Raw genomic sequence first — 21,538 nt, 5'->3', positions numbered from 1 at the left:
TTGGCCAAGCCCATGTGCATCTTCGCAGAGAATTGGTGGAATTGGTCGTCCTTGGCGGTGCCTTAGTTCCGCCCTAGTTTGGGGCAAGCGTCTACCTATCGTGCCCCGTGGCCAGTGCCATCTTCCGGGCAACATAATTCCACCAGGCTAGGCTAGCGCGGGCGATGTTGCACCCCGTTTAATAGGGGGTCCGCAACCCACCTGATGATCCCTTTCTTTTTCTGGGGAAAGAGATCTTCAGGAACTTGTGCGGCGACAAGGTGTGATCATAGATATCAAGATGAACGTCTGGTCCCTGCTCCCATTTCTGGGCCTGCTTCTTGGAGGTACCGTGCTACTTGACCCTCCACCATTTGCTCCTTCAACATTGACCATAAACCCTAGTCCAGTCGCGAGAATGCACTCCCCCATTTGACCGTAGTTATTTCAACGTCACCGACCAACACTACATCGATGCTCTGTCTTCCTCGTGCACGGTCATGCTCGGTTCTCTCTTGATAGCCACCAACTTTACGGGCCAGTTCTTGCTGCCTAACATCACCAACATCACGGGAAGCATCATGCTGGACTGGTGGGATTGGAAACCGACGCCTAACGTGACATCTATCGATCTACCGGACCTTCAGTACCTAGAAAGCAGCATAGAGGTGGCGGCCTTATCCGACACGCTAGAGAGAATATCCATACCGAAGCTCGAGTATCTACGATCTATGATATTGGAACAGTACATCGACAACGCGGAGGTGGATTTCAGAGGACTCCAGACGGCAGATGTTCTCTACGTGAGGGGTAATTATTCGAAGTATGTATCCGCTTAGTATGCCGCAATCTGGCAGCCATCATTGAGCCGTGGTATTTAACCCAGCATTAGAGTAAGCTTCGACTCTCTGCAGAATGTCACCGATTTTTTATCTATCTGCAATCAAGGAGTGTGCAGCTACATGTTTTCTGCGGAAACGGGTCCGGCCCCACGTCGCGCAATGGAGGTGTCTCTGCCAAATCTTGAAGTCGCGCACAAACTGACAATTGCGGGGGATCTATCAGAGTGAGTCCTTGCCTTGTCCATTACCTAGGTATCTCTATCCGGTATCATAGGCTGCGTAATGCTAACATACCACCAGACTCATTGCACCCAAACTATCTAATGCGAATCTCATCATCCAATCAGCGAATACCTCTGTAGAGTTTGACTTTCCTCACTTGACATACAGCCACGATTGGCTCGATCTAGAGGGTCATATCACAAGGTACGATGTTAAATCTATGTACATACGCTATTTTCGATTGCTGACCCTTCTAGACTTTCCATTCCTCGTCTCGACGACGTCGCCGGTGTTCTGAAAATCCAGTCGAGTTACCCTCTCAACGTCACCCTGCCACTCACCAAAGGCGATTCTATCATTTTTCACGGACAAATCGAAGAGTGAGTCCCCGTCTTCGCACGGGACATTCAACATCCATCCAATGAACTAACAATGCCTAGCGTCTCCTTTCCCAACCTCAAAACCTTTGACTCTGTTCATATCGAAACCGATCTCCCACTCGACTGTGATTCGGTTGTCTACCGAATCAACGAAACTTCCAGAGAACCTCACAGCGACTACAGTCTGGGATGCAAATCGCCATACGAGAAGCCATCGGGAGGACTGTCTACTAAAGCAAAGATAGCTATTGGAGTCGTGGTGGGGGTTGTCGGGCTGGGTATCATCGTCGGGGGTATTTTGTTCTGGAAGAAGAAACGGGTGACGAAGAAGAAGACTGGGTCGGAGGTAGAGCTGACTACGTTTGGCACTGGACCGCGGAGAGAAGAACCTGGACAGGGACCGGCAGAGGCAGAAGTGGTGCATGATCCGCCTCCGCCGTATACGAGGGGTTAGATTTGTCTGCTGGATGGAGGTGTTGATTCATTTTCTTTTCTTGTGTATATTGATATTATCTATATGTATGTCGTAATTGCAAACGTGTCAAGGCAATCCATTTCCCATATTATAAATACGTACTGTCATATCTCGACCGAGGTAAGTTGAATAGATCGACAAAAAAAAAAAAAAAAACCAGCCCAACGAAACCAAAGAGTCCCCCCGCTGAGTCATCAACCTTAATCTTAAGTTAATCTCCCCCGCCTCGCAACGCAACCAAACCAAACAAACAGCCAAAAAATCTCTCCCTATCGATTATCAGATCAGCTCCCCTCCGTCCTTCGGGTCTCTAGAGCTGTATATCCCTCCCAACCCACCAGGAAGACAAGACCCAAGCCATGGACGAGAAAGACCTGAAAGCATGCTATCGACCGCCCTTACCCCCTCGGCCGTCGTCCCGCACCCCGTCCACGCAGTCACAGCACCACCCCACGGATGAAAAGCACCTGTATGATTATACCGCCCACGCGCCTGTGCCGGGCCCGACGCATACCACGCAGGATGGGTTTGCTGGGTTCACGTATGCGCATTCGCCGTTCGATCCGCCCCCGCTTCCGGCGTATAGTGAGCGTCCGGAACCGCCTACTTTGATTCGGAATCAGATTGAGGATGGGCCGCGGGAGGGGAAGTTGCCGTGTGTTATTCCGCGTATGTTCTTCTTTTTCTTTTTGGGGGAAAGGCTCCACATTTATATGGGTTGTAGATATTAGATGGTTTGGTTAGGTTGGGGGCTTACCCCACATTTCTCCATCTATTTATTCTACTCTACTCTACTCTACTCTACTCTACTCTACTCTACTCTATTGTATGGAGTGGTCTAGTAGAGTAGATGAGATGAACCATTCTATCTACCATCTATGCCCCACAACACCCTCTCCCTCCCTCCCTTCTCATCCATCCACCCCAAATACCACCCCAATAACTCTAATACCAAGATAGAAACATCCCACACCCTCCACGGCACAATCTACCGCCCCTTCGCGCGCGCCTACCCCCCGGCCCTCGCCACAACAACAGCAACCTACAACGACCTCCCAACAAGCAAAACCTACCAAGGCCCCGCCACCGTCTACCAAAACGGCACAATCACCCAAACCGACTTCCTCGCCTTCATCGACGGCCTGAACGCCGTCTGGCTCGCCCATCCGTACCTGCAAGCCGCCAGCGCCACAACGAGCATTTTCGGCTTCGTGCCGCTCTTGGAGATTCAGCTTGCGGCGTTGGGCGTGCAGGTCGCGACGGAGTTGGGGAGTGTTAAGTTGTCGCAGATGCGGACGCAGGCTTATTTGAGACTTGCGAATGAGGAGTTGTTTGTGCCCAGGGGGTTGAGGGTGCAGGTGCTGAAGACGAGGAAGATGATGGAGGTGGTAGGGGTTCCGGAGGGGGTTTTTGAGGTTGGAGGGGGGAAGGAGGGGGGGAGGGATGGGGAGGGGGAGGAGGTTTTTGAGGATCATTCTCATGATGATGATGATGTTCAGGGTGGTGAAGGAAAGGGTAAGGGGAAAGGCAAGCGTAAGGAGGACGGATATCCACCACCACCACAATCGCCATCCTCACCCCTCCCACCCTACCATCCATCTTCATCTTCAAGCACCAACGGAGACTCTCACAACAAACAACAACAACAACCCCCCTCCCCAACCCAGTTCACCAACAACAATGAAACCGAAGCCAACGACCCCCAACTCCGCCGCATGTCCGCACTCCACGGCTACGTCCAACCCCTAAACTTCACCGCCGACCTGCCCCTCTCAGAGAACTGGCTCAAACGAGCCTCAGAGAAGCAATCGCGGGTGTTCGCCTCTCGCCAAAACGCGATCTTCAGCGGAAAGCGCGACAAAGCGACGAGATTGGCCACCGAGGCAGAGGAAGCGTCGCGCGAGCTGGACGCGAAACTGGCCGAGGTGGAGACCGCGCAGGGCGAGATCCGGGCTCGGGCGCGGGACCGGCTGGAGGGACCGCTGGGGGAGTCGATGCAGGGGAGGTTGATTGTGCAGGAGGACATGGAGAAGGAGATGCGGAAGTGGGAGAAGAAAAGGGAGAAGATTGATAAGGAGCGGGAGAAGCGGGTGACGAGGAAATTGGCGCAGAGTCAGAGGGGCTTGGAGAGGGTGGAGAAGCGCGAGATGAAAGTGGCGCAGAGGGTGATGTGGGTGGTTGTGACGGAGGATGATGGGAGGGGGTGGGAGAATCATTTGTGGGAGGATTCGGATTAACGTCACTTGGTTTTATTTGGTTTTGATATCTTTGGACTATTTTGTTCTCCAGGGCAGTTGTTTCATCATTATAGGTTGTCCGAACTCTTTCCTCGGCCCATCCGGCAAAGGGAGGATGCCAATAGGTAGAAGGGTATGGGATGTGTTTGCTGACCCTGAACTAAGATACAGGGGCTGTTTGTTAGCTGGAGGTCTTGATCTTTTCTATCTTTCTATCAGGTCCGGAGAGAGTTTCTTGTTTCCCAACAATTCGATTTCTCAGATTCCGTTGCATATTTAGCCGGACTTCCCTTCCTCGCTCTGATCGTGTACTTTGTCCACTACCACGATTCGGGATCTCTTTACAACACATCCACCATGGATTCCTCCCCACCGACACTTATCATTGGTCTTGACTATGGCACAACCTTCAGCGGTAAGTCTTAAAAGCACCTCATCCAAGAAAGTCCTGTGGGGAGATGAAAGTTGACAAATATGCACAGGAATCTGCGTTTCCAGATCATGGTTGGATCCTCCCGATATTACTCTCATTCGATAGTGGCCATCCGATTATCTGCGCCACCTATTCACCTGCAAGACGCCAAACCGCATAGCATACCCAGAGGATAATCCGGGGCTGGTCCAGAACGGCGTACGATGGGGGCATCAGGTCGCGCCAACCATGAGCGCCGCGTCCTGGACTAAGTTGCTGCTCACGGATGAGGGGGCCACAGTCAGCGACGAGGATCTACAATGGGCAATTGCAGTCGGCGTGAGTCATTTGCCAGGTGGAAGATCTCCGGTTCAGGTAGTCGCGGACTACCTGCATATGCTCTACGAGCAGCTGGGCATTTTCGTGCGAGAAGATCTGGCGAAGGACCCGGAAGGATGGGGGATACCTCTGGATTTAATCCAGATGCAGGTTTGGCTGGCTGTCCCAGCGGCTTGGTCTGAGATCCCGCGAGAAGATCTCCGACGCGCTGCTTCTCGGGCCGGATTCGGGAGCCGCGCAGGCGATCAGCTTTCTTTGTTGACGGAGCCCGAAGCGGCCCTAATGACAACCCTGCTGCGTGGGCGTCTGGAGAATGGAAGCGAGTTGACGATTGAAGAACACCCTATTCCCTTTCCTGCTTTCATATCGCAAGCGCAATCTGAAATGTTTGGATCTAGCCAGGTGAATATGCGGTTATATGTGATTGCGGGGGAGGAAGCGTCGTGAGTGGCCTCGATATGATATAGCGACGTGAGCACTAACTTCCGGGAATTAACAGGATATTGCCAGCTACATTATCACGTCTCAAAATCCCCTCGAGTACCGTGAGCTGACGCCCAGCACAGGTAATAATCGTGCGAAAACGTGTGAAGGAAAGATTAACTGACGGATATCATCGATGCAGGGGACATCATCGGCTCGACCAGCATCGTCCGTGCGTTTTGCCGATTCTTGTCAAATCAATGGCAAAATTCGTTCAATCAAGCGCCGCCAGGTCATCTTATCGCCCCGGGTAGCTCCGTGATGAAGTGGTTCGAACTTCTCAAACATGGATACGACGGGACGCAGGGAGAAAATGTTTATCGCCAGCGTCTACTGGATCATGGCCTTCCAGCATCGATATCCCAGATTGAACTCCCAAGGTGGGTTTTACATGCCTTCGCTCCTTATCCACCCCCCGGTCTCTCCTCTCCTGTGTCTCTCTCCTTGGCTTTTCTTTTTCTCCTGTGCCTTTGGCTTCACATGGTTCATATCATTCTAACTTTTACTGGCTAACAGGCATGTCTTGCATCTAATGACTGAGCCTGTCGTCCGTCGTGTTTGTGCGCTGCTCAGGACGCATCTCAAAGACGCTCGTGACGCCAGCCATCAACCAGGACTACGCACTGTAGGTGTAATACTTGGGATAAACATATACTATATCTAATTCAGAATTCCAGAAGGTCTTCCTCGTGGGTGGGTTCAGCCAGTCGATGTATCACCGCCGGGAGGTGGCCGATGTTTTCGACCGAACGCACCTAATCGCCGTCTTTCCGCTTAAAGATCCGTTAGTATGCTCTATCCCTAGGATATCTCCTACAGAAAGCTTATTCAGACGGTATGTACCGCATAGGCAAGCAGCGGTCGCAACGGGGGCTGCGCTTTGGGGCCACCGCGTTTCACGCCCGGCGGCAAGAACAACCCGGTCAAACTATGGCTTTGACGAGCAGACACTTAATCCATCAGGTGTAGATTAATAGATTGTTTGGTTCCTAGAAAAAGTGAGTTGTGTTGTTCGTGGTGATACACAAAACATAAATTTCTAACATCTCTGTTATTTCCCACAGGGCCGCTTGTATGTGGACAATCAGACTATATCACATCCTGCTAATTTGCTCCATGTGAGTCGAGTGTCTTGGAAAAAAACAATTTGTATTTACGAGTCGAAAGAGACTCGTCTTAATTCACAGCCTGACGCTCCTGGTTTGTTGCTCCTTTCTGTCATGCAACTTGTCATAGAATAATACTTTGCGGCCGCGGCTGACATCAAATAACCCTAGGTACTTATCTGATTGCCCAAGTCCCAATGTGATCTGAACCGCCTCAATTTAAACTTGTTTCATCGCGGTTATGTCATGGTAATAAATAAAAAACTTGGGTCACCTATGAGATACGCGTGATACTAGGAACACAGGACGGACAAATTCGCTTCCAAGCTTGGGGCCAAGGGAAGTTGATCGGCGACAGCCAGGAGCCCATGGAGCCGGCCACGCTAATTGATGACCGCATGAGTATCAGCAGTGATCAATAGACCATTTAGCGAAGAATAGAATTTGTGTGAGCGATTTACACGAGCTGATACTAGAAGAAGAGAATAAGGATATCGTAGATCTTCTTACAATCGATCCGATAGCCGTAGAAACGAACCCCATGATGCCCCCTTCCTTATGGATGTCGAAGAATGGCGAAAATTGACGTTAAGATGTTGAGCCAAAAGAATGGAGACAGGGGCTACGTTGACGCGACTTGCACAGTAAATGAGTGTTTGCGGGGGGAGGTAAGGTATGTCTCTGGGCGAATATTATAGATCGCTCGCTGTGCTAATCAGCCATATGGCTATAGTTCGGATTCATAAGATCAGGATTTAGCTTCAATCTACGGGGTCTCGCTTGTATGGCGTTGCACCTGTCTATTAGTTATAGTTAGTCTATATGTCAGCTGACCCACAGTGGATCGACCGTAGTACGGAGTAGATTTTCTCGCTGAAGAGCTAGAGCTTCATACAATTCAAGCATTCTATTCCTACCGCCTCTATCTTCCCCCTCTATTTAAATAGTGCCTCAGTGCTGCAGCACAGTTAGCCACTTACATCTCTTACAACGACAGAAATACTCACAGTGATATCCTCCCACGCATCCCAACCACGCCCTTTGACTTGTTTCAAGTCTTCTTCGGTAAACTGCTTTCCGGTCGTGAAGTACCCCGAATGGATCTTCGCATCGATCTCCACCCGCGAATCCTCGGGAATCATTTCTGCGAGCGTCAATACCATTCCAAGCCATGGATTGTATACAACCTACCATCAGGGATCGGAATTCTCTCCAGGATCGGGATCCCCTGCTCCACAATAGCATCGTGCTTCATATTCGACATGGAAAGCATGCGATCCACCTTCGTGATGCCCAGCCAATGCAGAATATCCGGCATGAGGGCTTGGAAGCGCATCTATATCCGCATTAGATATGGTTGACTGGGGTTGACTGGAGTTTCCTGGGAAGGGCAAGGATGGTAGGGAAGAGAAAGCTTACATCCTTCGTACCAGCAATATTCTCCGTGCGCTGGAAATACTGATCCGCCGTATCACCACCCCGTTTCCGCGAGTTATAAACCAGATACTTGACCACTTCACCCAACGCGCGCCCCTCTTTCCGGAAATAGATCACCACCCCAGAGCCCCCATTCTGCGCCTCCTTGATCGCCTCCTCGATCCCAAAGACAAGATACGGTCGGCACGTGCAAATATCCGACTGGAACACATCCGACCCGTTGCATTCATCGTGAATCCGCAACGCCAGACGAATATTCGGATCCGATACCCGCTCCGGCGGCCCAAAGATATACACCGTCAGTCCGCCAATCGGGGGTAGGAATACTTTCATATCCGGACGGGTGATCAGCTCGGGATAGTTCCCGCCCGTGTGCTCGAATAGCGCCCGGCGAAGAAGCACTTCGTCGACGCCGAACCGCGCCGCTACACCGGGAAGATACCAGACAGGTTCCACGGCTACTTTTGTCACTCGTACGTCGCCTTGGCCGTTTAGCACGATGTTCCCGTCGATCGGGAGTCGGTTGAGGTTGATCGCTTCGCTGACTTCGGAGACGCGCATCGTGGCTCGTGTCACGGCGATGGTGGGCCGCACGTCCAACCCGGCCTCGATGTGGGGGGCGTAGTGTTTGACAATTTCGTGGCCGAAGGGGTCCATAGAGACGATTTTGGTCTTGTCGCCCCATGCGGCTTGCGCGGGGAAGTTGAATGTTGGCTGCGTGTTGAGGAAGTTCGGTCGGAAGTCGGGGTCCAGGGCTCCTGAGGCGATGGCGAGCGCGCCGTAGATCGCGTAGCTGCCTCCGTGGGCGCCGATCGCGTTGCGTTTGCTGATGGTGCTTTTGGAGCGGGAGACGATGACGGGGCCGCGCGTAGTGGGTGTTGAGGCGCCCCAGTTTAAGGGGATCGGGTTGGCGACGCTTTGGTTGGGGTAGGTTGTGAGCTGGAGTTGTTAGTTGGTTGGTTGTGTTAAGAGGAGATATAGATGTGTGGATAGCATACGACGATGCGGTTGGAGTAGTGCTCCATCACCGACTTGGTCGGGTTTGTCGTGCCTGTCATTTTGAGATTTGGGGGGGGGGGGTGAAGAGGGTGGAAACGGTGTTATACGAATGCAGAGAAGAAAGTGACACAAAACTGCTTTTCCTTTGTTCGATGAAAACCTCCATTATATACCTAGACGTCTCTACGGTCGGTCTCGTCCACATCACCGGACACAGTGATAAGCCCTTGCGTGCAATCTTGACGGAGGTTGCGGATGTGCCGGACACCTATCAGCTGTCATCGTGCCCCAGTGTAGTTTGGAGATTAGCTGGTGAGCTATCGGCTGTACCAGGGCAACAGAAGAAACACGGAGAGGAGATCCTTGGTAGATAAAGCTACTTGGGGTCGAAGGAGGGGAGATAAGAACCGTGGTTCTGGGTTATCTTGGCTTATCTGCGATGGTATCTCATCTAATCTTATCTTATCTCAGCTGGCTATTGTCTTGGTCTGATATATAGGGCAAGGAAGGAAAAAGGGTTTGCGGAATTCAAGTATGGCATGCTCGTTCCGTGTAATAGTTAATTTTTCTACGGACAATAGGCCTTGAAGTTTTAATATGGGTATCGCAAACAGAAAACATGTTAAACTAAAAAGACTTTATTTTTGTAGAGCTGATGTAGTCAGTTGTCTAAAGTGGCGAAGGATATCTAATTTATTCATCCTCCGTAAAGTGCAATAGACAGCTGCGCCTAAACCAATAGCCGTTCAAAACAATGTACCATCTCCCGAGTTCAGAATCGGACTACAGCGACTCTCCGGCCTGTTCGCAGCGGCCAACTCCCTTCCGGCTTTCCAAGACCCTGCCTCCAGCATCTGTGGCAGAGTTAACTTCGTCTCACCGAACCGACCACTGGATAAGATCCGTCTGTGTAACTCATCAAGCAGAGCTACCGTCATTGCGCGCCACTCAACAATCTCATCGTCCATAACCCGGTAACAAGGCAGACTAGTCCCGGAGGTCTTCAACCCTCGCTGCAACGTATCAGGTTTCAATGTAAGAACACCCATATCCACAAACAACCCTCCATTTCTGTATTCCGGTAGACCTGTGCCAAGATCGGCATTCGTCCATTTCACAGACAGGAGGCGTTGGAACGGGACCATTAGCGAGTAGGCCAGCCATTGAGTGAGTTTGTGGAATGGCTGGATGTTGCCCGTGTTGGACTTGCAGGGGTTGTGTGAGAGTACCTCCAAAGGCCATGCGTCTCCAATAGGGTTTCCCTCAATGCGGGTTCGGTCGGATGGCCAGATTGGGATCAAGGTGGTTTGAAGGGCGTCCCAGAGCTGCGTGTAGTCGATATTTTCTTTGCCTTGAGACTGCAGGTAGTCTGCGTAGTGTTAGATGGAACATAGCTAGTGGGTTCACGAAAATGCCACATACCAACAAGTCCGCCTGGGCGGCCCTCCGGACCATAGATATCTGACAGTTTTCTCAGGGATGCTCCCAGTTGTTTAATGATCTCGGTCCTCGCGTTTACTCCAACCAAGGGGTTGTCTCCGTGGACCTGGAATCCGCGAGACAGTTCTTCCGGAGTGATATTCTGCAATGCCTCGCCTAGTCGGATTTGTGTAAGCTCGTTATGTAGTAAGCACCCAGGTCGGATGCGGCTTACCATGCACCACATCCTTGCGGGGAGAATCCTTGTTTGCAAAAGTCCCGTCCAAGAACATATACAGTGACGCAACAGCAATCCCCTCGCTTCTGTTATATACCTGTCCAGATTTCTCCTCGCGGAAGCGCCAGTGATCTCCAGCTCCGGCGTCCAAGAGAACCGACACAAAGAACAGATCAACTAGACTTCGCACTTTCTCTGCACCATCGTATCCCTGTGAGTCCCATCGCTCGATCAACTCGGCGATCCTAGGTACACCGCCGACGTCGAAATGCTGCCAGCGACCGTGGGGGGGGATGCGATCGTATTTGTCGGGTCCGAAGTCTCTCTTTGCAGGAACATATGTTAGTCGACTTCCTTGTTCTTTGTAGAATGGAATACTCACCTCGATGATATTCATCACATACTCTGCGGTTGCGTCGAGCTTTTCTGGATGGTAGTCGAAATGGTTGAGCTTGCCTTGCTCCGCATTCTGGAAGACGATTTGCGCTCTTTCTCGGACGGCTTTCAAGCTCAGGAGATACTTGATTGTGTCGGACATGGTGGATAGCTTGGATGTTGACACGGTGAATGTGTCTCCAGATATGACAGAGTAAAGAAGGAAGTTCAAGAGGCTTGAGGAGAGGTTGACAACACATCCAGAATGAGGGGTTGTATGCAGGTCAAGAGCAGCTGATTTGGTCGACGCGGCCAGCTGCAGCTGCCAAGCCCTTCCCGTTTAGGTCCTTGGGGGGTGTCCCCCAGGGGCTTATCGCCGGGAGGGTTGATAGGGCTATCTTATCTGATGAGCTGGGGGCAATCTATAAGGGAAGATAGTCGGGCGATATCATCGGTTCATAACGAATGTCCATAGCAACAGCTTCGAGCTATATCTACTCTCCTACCTGTCCCAATCTCCAAGCATCCATCCCACCATAACATATTCTCTCCGAGATCAATTCCTCCTCTTCAGCACCTCACCACGCCAAAGCACTATAGAAAAAACATAACTACCAAAATGGCCATCTCCCACCCCTCCAACGTCCACACAATCCAAGATCCCACCTTCACTATTCTCCTCGACCAGTTGCGCGACCGCAGTCTCAAACCCTCCACCATCCGAACTCTAGTACACGACGCCGCCTCCACAATCGCGCAAAACATCACCCTCAAGGCCCCCGGTAACGAAACACTCGCAATTATCGTGGTCCTGCGCTCCGGCCTCGCCATGTTCGAGGGCTTCATGAAGAACGTCCCCGCAGAAGTCTCAACCGCCGTCTACCACATGGGGATCTTCCGTGATGAATCGTCCCTCCAGCCCGTCGAGTACTATAATAAGTTGCCGACGAAACCGGAGCACATTAAACAGGCGATTGTGTTGGATCCGTTGATTGCAACGGGAGGTACGGCGGGCGCGGTGGTGGATATTTTGAGGTAAGTGGCCCTTTCCCATTCTCTTCTATGTGTTTCTAGGATGTTGACTGTTTATGTGGCAGGGAGTGGGGAATCGATAAAATTACTTTCCTGTCGTTGCTGTCGACACCTGTTGGCTTGGATCGTGCTGCGAAGGTGTGGCCTGAGTCGACGGAATTTGTGGTTGGCGCGGTCGATCCGGGTCTGGATGATAAGGGGTATATTGAACCGGGTGTGGGAGATATTGGGGATAGGTTATTTGGAACGTCGTTCTAAGGGGTTCTTTCGTATCGAGTCTCAATTTAATGTGTTGTTTTCCACTGAGAGTATTTGTTTAGAAATCAGACACTAGGCACCGAAACACGTAATTTTTCTTGAGAACTTTCTGCGAAGACTACCGGAGAATACTTTAGATCGTAGACCTTTTGATACATTTGAATATTTGGAGACAGATATCTGTTGACAGGTCTAAAGTTGCTCTATGTTGTCATGTTTCAATGCGAGTTTAATAATATACTTAGTTTAATAATATACTTACCAAAAAATCATAATATACCACTTAAACAGGAAAGGTCTCGTCGTTTTGAATATAATTGAAATTTTATCAAGCAAACCGTCGCATTTGAATTGTATCCAGAAGAGAGAGAGAAAAAGAAAAGAAAAGAAAAAAAAATAAAAAGAGAGAAACAGGGAAGTTTAACTTAAACCCCAACATCACCAAACTAAAACCCAAACGCCGACATGAAAAACATCATAAACAATCGAGTTACCAACCATCCAAACAAAAAGCCCTAAGTACCATAATACCGATCTCCAAAGTCACCCACTCCAGGACTAATATAACTTCACAGAGCGAAGTCAGCAAACGCCTAAAATCACTCAGCATAAAGGCACTTACTTCTCAGCAGTAAGATCCGAGTCCACGGCCGCCGACACAATATTCAACTCAGGAAAGGTCGTCGACACTACATCAAGCCCTTTCTTCGAAGCTACTACGTTGACGAGAACAATGGAGGCCTCAGGCACGTCGTAGTCCTTTAGTGACTGCACAGCCTTGATTACTGAGCCTCCGGTTGCTAGCATTGGTTCAAGGAGTAACACCACTAGTTTGTTAGGTTAAAAGCTAGAAGCAGGTATTTTTGAATATTGTCTGCGGACTTACCATCATCTTTGATATGTTGTGGTAGTTTCGAATAATACAGCTGTGCTTTGCTGGTTTGCTCGTCTCGTTGGATTAGAATATGTCCGAGGCTCAGTGGACCCCTATTCATGGCATGTTTTAGCAAGGCGGATAGATATGTAGGGCAAAGAAAGACGCACATCCAAGTACTTCGCAACGCATGCTCCATGCTAGCGCCTGCTCGGAGGACACTCACTCCACATACTCCCTTGGTATGTCGAGTTCCCATGTAGGTGGCACCTGTCGGCGTTGTTATGTTATGAGACTCCGAAGGAACATGAGTGAGTGCTATGTTTGTTAGTCTACTTTAGATTGGTGATTGGGTGGACATTGTACCTAAAGTGATTAGCCGCTGGGCTATTCTATCAACGGCAGAACAAAAGTCTCGGTGGGATGTGCTTGCGTCTCGGATCTTGGTCATCAGGCTGAGAAGAAGTGCATCTTGATCGAGTATGGCGATTCGACTAGTTGAGGATGTTGGTTTCGTGGGGTTTGTGCCATTGGATAGTTCCATCGTTACGTTAGGGGGAAGTTGATCTGGTACAATTGGAGGATATGAGAAAGCTCCCGGAATCGGAGTACTAGAGAGAAGAAGGACTGGAGGCTATAACCTTCAGAGAGAAACCAGTGTTTTAGAAAGTCAAGAGAGGAGACAAAGACGAGAGATCCAAGTAATAGATCCCCGTGATACTGTTCAACGGCAAGGGCGATTAGATGGCACTGATAAGATATGATCTCCCACAGAGATTAAGCTTATCGCAGTGCATCAGCTGCTGATTTTGGATAGAGGCTCTAATAGTGACCTGTTATCAGGCACTACCGCACCTGAGAGCTTTATCAGTGAAAGAAGGTGGAATGTACTCCTAGGTTCTTTGTACTCAGATGCTCTGAAGCCACCCCCTCACGGGAATATGTTTCCCCGCAATTGGGTTATGCATGTGGTGAAGGGTCATGTGCTGGGCTGATCGATGCCTATCCTTCAAAATCTAGTTGGTTTTTCATAAGATGATGTAGATCTGAACATACAAGTGTCGCTATCATGTTTTCCAAGATGCTGTGTTCCTTCAGCTAGTAATCCTTATATATTTCCAACTTGAGTGTTACATGATGTCTGTGACCTAGATCACTTACCAACACTCATAATTTCACACCCTAGTTGTCTATCTCGATCTATTCTCAAGATGATAACAGAAAATAAAATACCACGTGTCCTCCTTCCTCAAAAGCATCACCACCAACGCCGATATGCTGGTATCCTGCCTTATCACCCCTTACGTAAGAGCCCCCCCCACACCTTATCAGCCTTCCCCGCAAAAACAGGCCCCCAGGCGATAAGGCACAACTTCGCAATCAACAATCATGGAGATAAACATCTCCCTGTTCAATTTTGGACCGCGATAACTAAAAATGCCGAAAGCATCGGTGACCACTTCAAGACGCGTCAGATTCACGCCTTTTGCTAGCAGTATCTCGCCTAGCAGTGGTGACGATAGTGGTGCCGCAGCTGCGACAAGCCATGCGCGGCGCCGATCAGACGATGGGAGTGATAGATCGAGCCTATGGAGGGTGGAATCTTATCATGAGGTTGACCCCGTGAATGAGCTTGATGATCTAGAGGGGTTTGAAAATGATCGACGTTCCCCGGATGTGGAAGATGCGGAAGAATCCCCGCCCCCGCCTCCTACGGTGACGCATTTGTTTCTTAATAATAAGCGTGTCATGTCAAGGGCGAAAGATTGGGGAAGTGTTTTGGATCCGGTAAGCATATGTTCCCTGAGGCGGTATTTCCAATTTGGAGTAACAAGCACTGATCTGAAATGTAGGTGTCGCAGCGATTGCTGTGCAGAGTGCCGACGAGTACACTCTTTGAGGTCCAGAGTGCAGTCGATGCTGCGGAAGATGCGCAGCCGGAATGGGCGGCGCTGGGATTCCAGACGAGAAGAGAACATCTTCTGAGATTGATTGATGTCCTGAGAGAAATGTCTCCTGATATTGTGTGTGGTTTGATCGCTTGCTCCGGAGAAGCTACAAGGCTAACGGTCCTGTTACAGGTAACATGCCTATCTCGAGAAGTTGGCAAAACTCTAGCGGATGCAGATGCAGAGGTCTTCCGTGGACTCGACTGTATCCACGCCGCATGCTCAGTTGGCCCTGAGATGGCGGGCATGTACCTTAACGACGTCACCATGTTACAAACCTTCTACGAGCCGATCGTGAGACCTAGCCTATCCGTTCCTTTCACATAACTGCAACTGACCCAGTAATAGGGAGTCTGCGTGACAATCACCCCATTCAGCTTCCCATTCATGATTCCTCTCTGGTCACTCCCGTATGCACTGATAACGGGCAACACGACAGTTCTCAAACCATCTGAACGAGCACCCACCACTTCCTTACTTCTAGCGGAAGCGTTTCTTAGAACTGGATTCCCACCCGGTGTCTTCAATGTTCTCCACGGTGGCCCATCAACCGCAATTCAACTGATCAATCAGCCCTCCGTCCAAGCCATCAACTTTGTTGGCTCCGAGTCCGCAGCAAAACAAGTGCACGATATCGCTAGAGCTCTGGGGAAACGCGTACAAGCCGAATGCGGCGGGAAGAATCACGGCGTGGTCCTCGAAGACGCGAACATGATGCCGACTCTGTTTGCGATCGCGGGAAGTGCATTTGGCGCTGCAGGCCAGCGGTGCATGGCTTTGAGTGTCGCCGTCTTCGTGGGGAGCACTAGAGAATGGATCCCGAAGTTGGCTGAACTGGCGAAGTCGATGGTTGTTGGTTGTGGTGGGGATCAGGAATCGAAGATCGGACCTTTGATTGATCAGGTGGCTAAGAAGCGAGTAGATGGGATTATCCAGCGGGCGGTTGAAGAGAGAGCTACTGTTCTGCTGGACGGTCGAGATGTGCAAGTGACGGACTATCCGCATGGCAATTTCATGGGGCCGACGATTCTCACCGGAGTGGAGACGTATATGGAGTGCTATCAGATCGAGATATTTGGACCGGTATTGGTATGCATGGAGGTTGATACACTGGATGAAGCTATTGAACTAATTAACCACAATAAATGTGAGTGTGCTTCCCCGATGCCGAGGGATTTGATGACTGAGAAATCAGATGGAAATGGATGCTCAATCTTCACGACGAGCGGAAAGCACGCCAACACGTTTCAACGAAGAGTCAATGTTGGGCAGATTGGGGTTAACATCCCATTGATAGGTATGTTACAGAAGAACTCTTGCTTTTACCCTATGGTTCTAAAATGCTGAACTGTCAGCCCCATATGGAACCGCCGTCCGAACAAGCAACAAGGACTCTTTCCTCGGTGGTAAGTACATACATAGCAGTCTCCGAGAGATGATCACAGCTAATGTAGTACTAGATCGCCATGCTCCTGGTAAAGCATACTGGCCTTTCTTTACTACCACCAAAACGGTGTCCTCCAGGTGGGATCAATAAAGTGTATATCAATCTGTCAAAATTAGCGTGACTGTATGCTTATTATTCCCTGTCGTTATTCTTCAGCCCCATCCAGCCAGCTGGGGATAGCTCTTATGGCAACAAGAATCAAACAGCTAGGATCCATCCCAGACCGTATCGCAGCCTAGCATAAACCTGTGTAACTTGATCAGCTAACCGCATCTCTTCGCCACATTGTGCTCCCACAATCGTCCAGTCCTGTTACACCAACGCCCTGTGCCGTTCAAACCGACCATCTGCAAAATATCAAAGTCATGACGACAAATTCGTATCCTGAACCGACGTCACCCAAGCAGCTGACCCGAATGGAACAGGCAACCGGGGACCCCGGAGTGTGGGGAGGTGTGCTATCCAGACTGGCACCCGAGGATAAAGTTCGGTTCCGAGTCGCCATCCGCGGATTGATCCACGATCCAGACCGCGTGGTACAATGTCGTACAGCTCGACGCCACCTGCGCCAGCGGCGGTGATCTCCCTGTCGATGGCATCATCATTCTTGGGGAAAGCATTTAAGGCCGGACGTGCTCTGTTCTAGGTTGAGATTGGATTGGATACTCTTTTCCATGCTGTTTATTTGATAACCCCTGCAACTAACCGACTCTAAGAAATGAAGTTTTCAAGATTCAAAGGCCCCCGGATTAAGCCGGATGCTCATTTTCAGGATGGGATTCCCCCGGATCAGGTTGCGCCTATTCCTGGCGCTGAAGGGGAGGGGGTCGTCGATGGGCACATTCCGTTACTCACCTGGCGGTCCTTTCTCATGGGTATCTTTGTCTCCATGGGTGGTTTCTGTTTTGGTTATGATACTGGTCAGATTTCCGGGTTTCTTGAGATGAAGAATTTCTTGGAGCGATATGGGCAGTTAGGATCGGATGAGACCTATTACTTCTCGAATGCGAGATCGGGACTGATTGTTGCTTTGGTATGACCACTCCCTGATCGGTCTTCTTCTTACCTACTGAAACTATTGCTTCCGTGACACTAACCAACGAAGCTCTCCATCGGCACTCTCATCGGAGCCCTCATCGCCGCCCCCATTGCCGATCGCATCGGCCGCAAATGGTCCATCACCGGCTGGTGCGGCATGCTCTGCGTCGGCATCACGGTCCAAATCTCCAGCCCCTCGGGAAAATGGTACCAAGTCGCCATGGGCCGCTGGGTTGCCGGGCTCGGAGTCGGCGCGCTCTCCCTCCTAGTGCCCATGTACCAGGCCGAGTCAGGACCCCGACACATCCGAGGCTCCCTGGTCAGCACATACCAGCTCTTCATCACGCTCGGCATCTTCGTCGCCAACTGCATCAACTTTGGCACCGAAGAGCACGACAACACCAGCTCCTGGCGCATCCCCATGGGCGTCACCTACATCTGGGCCATCATCCTCGGCGTCGGCATGGCCTTCTTCCCCGAAAGTCCCCGCTACGACTACCGCCACGGCAAAGTCGACCGCGCCTTCCGCACCCTCTCCAACATGTACGGCGTTCCGAGGAACCACCGCGCCCTACGTCTCGAATTCGAGGAGATCCGTCAAAAGTACGAGGAAGAGGTCCAGCGCGGCCAAGTCACCTGGATGCACCTCTTCCGGGCCCCTCGGATGGCATATCGCGTTGCCGTCGGTGTCGCCCTGCAAGCCCTCCAACAGCTCACCGGCGCTAACTACTTCTTCTACTACGGCACCACCATCTTCCGCGGCGCCGGAATCCAGAACTCCTACGTCACGCAGATGATTCTTGGCGGCGTCAACTTCGGGTGCACGTTTCTCGGCCTCTACCTCATCGAGAACTACGGTCGTCGTCGCTCCCTCATCGCCGGCGCCCTCTGGATGTTCGTCTGCTTCATGATCTTCGCCTCTGTCGGCCACTTCCTTCTCGACCGTGACCATCCGGAGCAAACCAAAACCCCAGGAGTCGTGATGGTCGTCTTCGCATGTCTCTTCATCCTCGGCTTCGCGTCAACATGGGGTCCCTTCATCTGGACGATCATCGCCGAACTATATCCGAGTGAGTACCGGGCTCGCGCAATGTCACTAGCCACAGCGTCGAACTGGCTCTGGAATTTCCTACTCGCGTTCTTCACCCCATTCATCACGAGTGCGATCGACTTCCGACTCGGGTATGTCTTTGCGGGGTGTTTGTTTCTGGCTGCCGGGTTGGTCTATGTGGCTGTTATTGAGGGGAAAGGTAGGACGCTGGAGGAGATTGATACGATGTATGTGATGAAGGTGAAGCCGTGGAAGAGCTCGAAGTTTGTGTTTCCGGTTGATGAGGGTGGTGAGAGGAGGGGGAGTGAGTGGGAGAAAGACTCTGAGGCTGCGGGTGTGCAGGGGAGGTCGGCTCATGTGGCGGATTTGAATGGGAGAGAGGAGGGTTTGAGGATGTAGTGTAGGATTAGGAGGTGTAAATTATTGTGATTTTTGTGGGTTTGGGGTGTGGTGTATCATATTATTCGCTTCTTATGATTTGAATATAGGATTTGGCCCGGAATAGTCGTGTATTTGTGGATATATCAGGGGTGGTCATGGTGGTTTGGTTGCTGAGTGGGACTTGGCATCGGAAATAAATCAAGCTAAATACGGAGTACGTATTCAGGAGTGTCAATGGCCACTTCCATTAACCATGTGCATCTCATGCTAGGGTTAATGTTCATGTGGTATTGTATAGACGCTATCTAGAGCTATCTGGAGACCGTTGACCTTAGATTTATGCAGTTCTGCCACTGGTGTCTTTGAAAACTCTCGAACAGTGATGACCATTCTAGAATTCATGAGCAAGACAAATCTGGCCAGTAGGCTGAAGTTGTGGAACGCAAAGCCTATGTAAAATCAGCCCTCATAAGTTGAGGCATAATGTTTCACCTTCGACTAATGGCCGAAACTAAAAGCCAAGAAAAGTACGCGTCGGCGCTGGTATGTTAGTGATAGTGGTTCTGAGTAACACATATCGATATATCAGGTTGACTGTAAATCTGATAAGCAAAGAAATAATTTAGCTGGGCAGGTCAGGTGGACTCACCTCTGTCGGTCCTTGGTCACGAAAGACGCGTGTTATGAGGTAGCTGGTAAGTTGATACTCTCCATCCGTTGGTGTTTCTTTATTCATCTAATTGCATCTATGGCACCACATCCATGTCTAATTTATCTTCCATCGACAGTGGCAGACTTTCGTCTGTCGAGTAGTCTGGGTAGTCTGGATACCAAGAGGGTATATGGTGTGGAACTTCGTAGGTACTCCTTGGCGAGACACACATCACGACATCTGGCGAGATTTGTTGACTGGACGTATTGAGAATCGTTTCCCAGTGAGGTCGGAATATATCTTCCCCTTGCGCTGTGTCTAACCATAGAATGTTCTTAATATGCACAAGGACTTCTTTCCAGTCACTGATTGTCAGGTGAGCAGCTAATGTTCTTGCTCTGCGCGTGAACCATTGGTAGTGCGATGTACCAGTTGAAGCGACCATCCCAATGGCAAGGAACCACGTGTCTAATGAGTCATTGTGTCCACAGTTTGTCAGGTCGAGTTGCTTAAGATTATCCATGAATCGGGTTACGATCATGTTCAAGATGACGGCATGCGAGTAGTACAATGGCCCTTGAATGGTGAACATATACAGCACAGTTGCGTAGCGAATGCACTCGGTAATTGGTGAAGATGACTGAGAAATTGTCGAATCCGGCACCGAGAGAAGGAGTCGGTGTACAACGAAGCACGTGAGGTCGTGAAGTCGCGGGGAGGGCAACGGTGTTTGCTGCGCCCGCTGGAAGGCATTGCGAAGACGGATGAAGACGTTGCTAACGGCATAATCGACCTCAATGGTTCCAAGGTCGGATAGATCATAACGGGCGGTTGACTCTAGCTGCCATTCCGGGATGGTGGGTATGCCATTGCCAGCGCCGAAATCATCCTGCGTGTCGAACTGAGGGTGGCCCGTAACAATCATCGATACCCTTGGGGATGTCAGCACTCGATGCAGATCAAACGACTCATGGTTCTCACTTACCAGCTCACCATTCTTGCCGTCAGCGGACTGGTTTGCCGTACCGAGTTGATGCCACCTCTCATCTCGATGAGCTTTTTGACACCGTCGACATGCATTTCGCTAACTTTGATATTGCCTTTTCCGAACTGAAGGTAAGTGGGATCAGCATGATGACTCAAATAAACAGAGAACAGAGGAACATTAGCGCGGGGAAATTCTCACTTCGATAGCCGCCAGGGTAATGACAGAATTCATCGTGCCGTCTTGTACAGCAAGAGACGGATCCTGTACTTTGCGTCGGAGTAAGGCTACAGAGTCGGCGTTAAGGATCTCGGAGGCTTGAAAGCCCTTTTGCGCCAGCAACTCCTCATCCAGACATGCCGTCTGTAACGAGACGTGAAATAGTGCCGGATCACCCAGAGCGAGAGGCCACCATGAGATGAGAAAAGGATTAGAGGTAGGATTGAGATCCAGGGGATAGTACTGAAATGCAATCTTATGAACGACTAGAAACCATTATGTAAGCATCGCTCAAGACAAAGAACGACTACGGTTACCTACAGCTATGGATGAGACGTTGGACGCGCTCCCGGGGCAGTCTCGTCTGCGGATACGAACCGAAGGGGTCTAGAGACCCAAATTGATAGGTAGTGAGCGCACCAAGGCCCTCGATAGGTCCTAACGATCCGCCATTCTCCCGCCCGGGAGGTGCCGGCGGCGCCGTCAAGGGTTCGTTCGCATAGATGCACTGGACCTGACGCTTTTCGCAGCGAGAGCAGCGCGGCGTGCGCAAGTCGCAGCTGTGTTTGGCTTTGGCACATGCGGCACAGGATCGACGGAGCGTTTGGCGCATCATCTGAGGGCACACAGCGGGAGGGACGAGAACCTCCAGGGGTAAGTCGGCGAAAAGTGCAACAATCCAAGGAAGAATGTTTGGTGGAGACCCCGG

General features: G+C 50.7%; 8 protein-coding genes across 8 annotated transcripts; 4 read left to right on the top strand and 4 right to left on the bottom strand.

Moving 5' to 3' along the window:
• Positions 1-280: 280 nt before the first annotated feature.
• Positions 281-4,135, top strand: KD926_003717 (uncharacterized protein; the record flags this gene model as incomplete). Its single annotated transcript, XM_053094956.1, has 8 exons — positions 281-326; positions 385-802; positions 872-1,045; positions 1,122-1,247; positions 1,301-1,423; positions 1,484-1,872; positions 2,244-2,567; positions 2,859-4,135. The coding sequence occupies 8 exons, from the start codon at positions 281-283 to the stop codon at positions 4,133-4,135; spliced, it is 2,877 nt and encodes a 958-aa protein (XP_052950337.1).
• A 357-nt stretch (positions 4,136-4,492) lies between these two features.
• On the top strand, positions 4,493-6,309 carry KD926_003716 (Hsp70 family protein; the record flags this gene model as incomplete). Its single annotated transcript, XM_053094955.1, has 7 exons — positions 4,493-4,550; positions 4,729-5,329; positions 5,397-5,452; positions 5,512-5,749; positions 5,886-5,994; positions 6,047-6,157; positions 6,220-6,309. 7 exons carry the CDS (start codon positions 4,493-4,495, stop codon positions 6,307-6,309), a joined length of 1,263 nt encoding a protein of 420 aa, XP_052950336.1.
• A 932-nt stretch (positions 6,310-7,241) lies between these two features.
• On the bottom strand, positions 7,242-8,970 carry KD926_003715 (uracil-regulated protein 1; the record flags this gene model as incomplete). Its single annotated transcript, XM_053094953.1, has 5 exons — positions 7,242-7,271; positions 7,483-7,619; positions 7,667-7,811; positions 7,895-8,851; positions 8,911-8,970. 5 exons carry the CDS (start codon positions 8,968-8,970, stop codon positions 7,242-7,244), a joined length of 1,329 nt encoding a protein of 442 aa, XP_052950335.1.
• A 687-nt stretch (positions 8,971-9,657) lies between these two features.
• On the bottom strand, positions 9,658-11,106 carry KD926_003714 (URC4/urg3 family protein; the record flags this gene model as incomplete). Its single annotated transcript, XM_053094952.1, has 4 exons — positions 9,658-10,280; positions 10,334-10,507; positions 10,566-10,893; positions 10,951-11,106. 4 exons carry the CDS (start codon positions 11,104-11,106, stop codon positions 9,658-9,660), a joined length of 1,281 nt encoding a protein of 426 aa, XP_052950334.1.
• A 456-nt stretch (positions 11,107-11,562) lies between these two features.
• Positions 11,563-12,233, top strand: KD926_003713 (uracil phosphoribosyltransferase; the record flags this gene model as incomplete). Its single annotated transcript, XM_053094951.1, has 2 exons — positions 11,563-11,978; positions 12,041-12,233. 2 exons carry the CDS (start codon positions 11,563-11,565, stop codon positions 12,231-12,233), a joined length of 609 nt encoding a protein of 202 aa, XP_052950333.1.
• A 515-nt stretch (positions 12,234-12,748) lies between these two features.
• KD926_003712 (uracil phosphoribosyltransferase) lies at positions 12,749-13,651 on the bottom strand (the record flags this gene model as incomplete). Its single annotated transcript, XM_053094950.1, has 5 exons — positions 12,749-12,800; positions 12,856-13,060; positions 13,120-13,220; positions 13,278-13,425; positions 13,474-13,651. The coding sequence occupies 5 exons, from the start codon at positions 13,649-13,651 to the stop codon at positions 12,749-12,751; spliced, it is 684 nt and encodes a 227-aa protein (XP_052950332.1).
• An 893-nt stretch (positions 13,652-14,544) lies between these two features.
• KD926_003711 (putative MFS monosaccharide transporter) lies at positions 14,545-18,991 on the top strand (the record flags this gene model as incomplete). Its single annotated transcript, XM_053094949.1, has 10 exons — positions 14,545-14,895; positions 14,961-15,131; positions 15,189-15,350; positions 15,405-16,203; positions 16,252-16,353; positions 16,412-16,462; positions 16,517-16,580; positions 16,811-17,039; positions 17,228-17,536; positions 17,609-18,991. The coding sequence occupies 10 exons, from the start codon at positions 14,545-14,547 to the stop codon at positions 18,989-18,991; spliced, it is 3,621 nt and encodes a 1,206-aa protein (XP_052950331.1).
• A 728-nt stretch (positions 18,992-19,719) lies between these two features.
• On the bottom strand, positions 19,720-21,445 carry KD926_003710 (Zn(II)2Cys6 transcription factor; the record flags this gene model as incomplete). The annotated part of the gene is made up of 4 exons (XM_053094948.1): positions 19,720-20,557; positions 20,611-20,735; positions 20,812-21,095; positions 21,151-21,445. 4 exons carry the CDS (start codon positions 21,443-21,445, stop codon positions 19,720-19,722), a joined length of 1,542 nt encoding a protein of 513 aa, XP_052950330.1.
• Between the last annotated feature and the right edge of the window lie 93 nt (positions 21,446-21,538).

Source organism: Aspergillus affinis (genome assembly GCF_023601865.1).
Source record: "Aspergillus affinis strain CMG 70 chromosome Unknown NODE_194_length_43087_cov_85_917112, whole genome shotgun sequence".
Taxonomy (NCBI): Eukaryota; Fungi; Ascomycota; class Eurotiomycetes; order Eurotiales; family Aspergillaceae; genus Aspergillus; species Aspergillus affinis.
The sequence above is the reverse complement of the archived record's forward strand: the minus strand, read 5'-3'. Positions and strand labels throughout refer to the sequence as shown.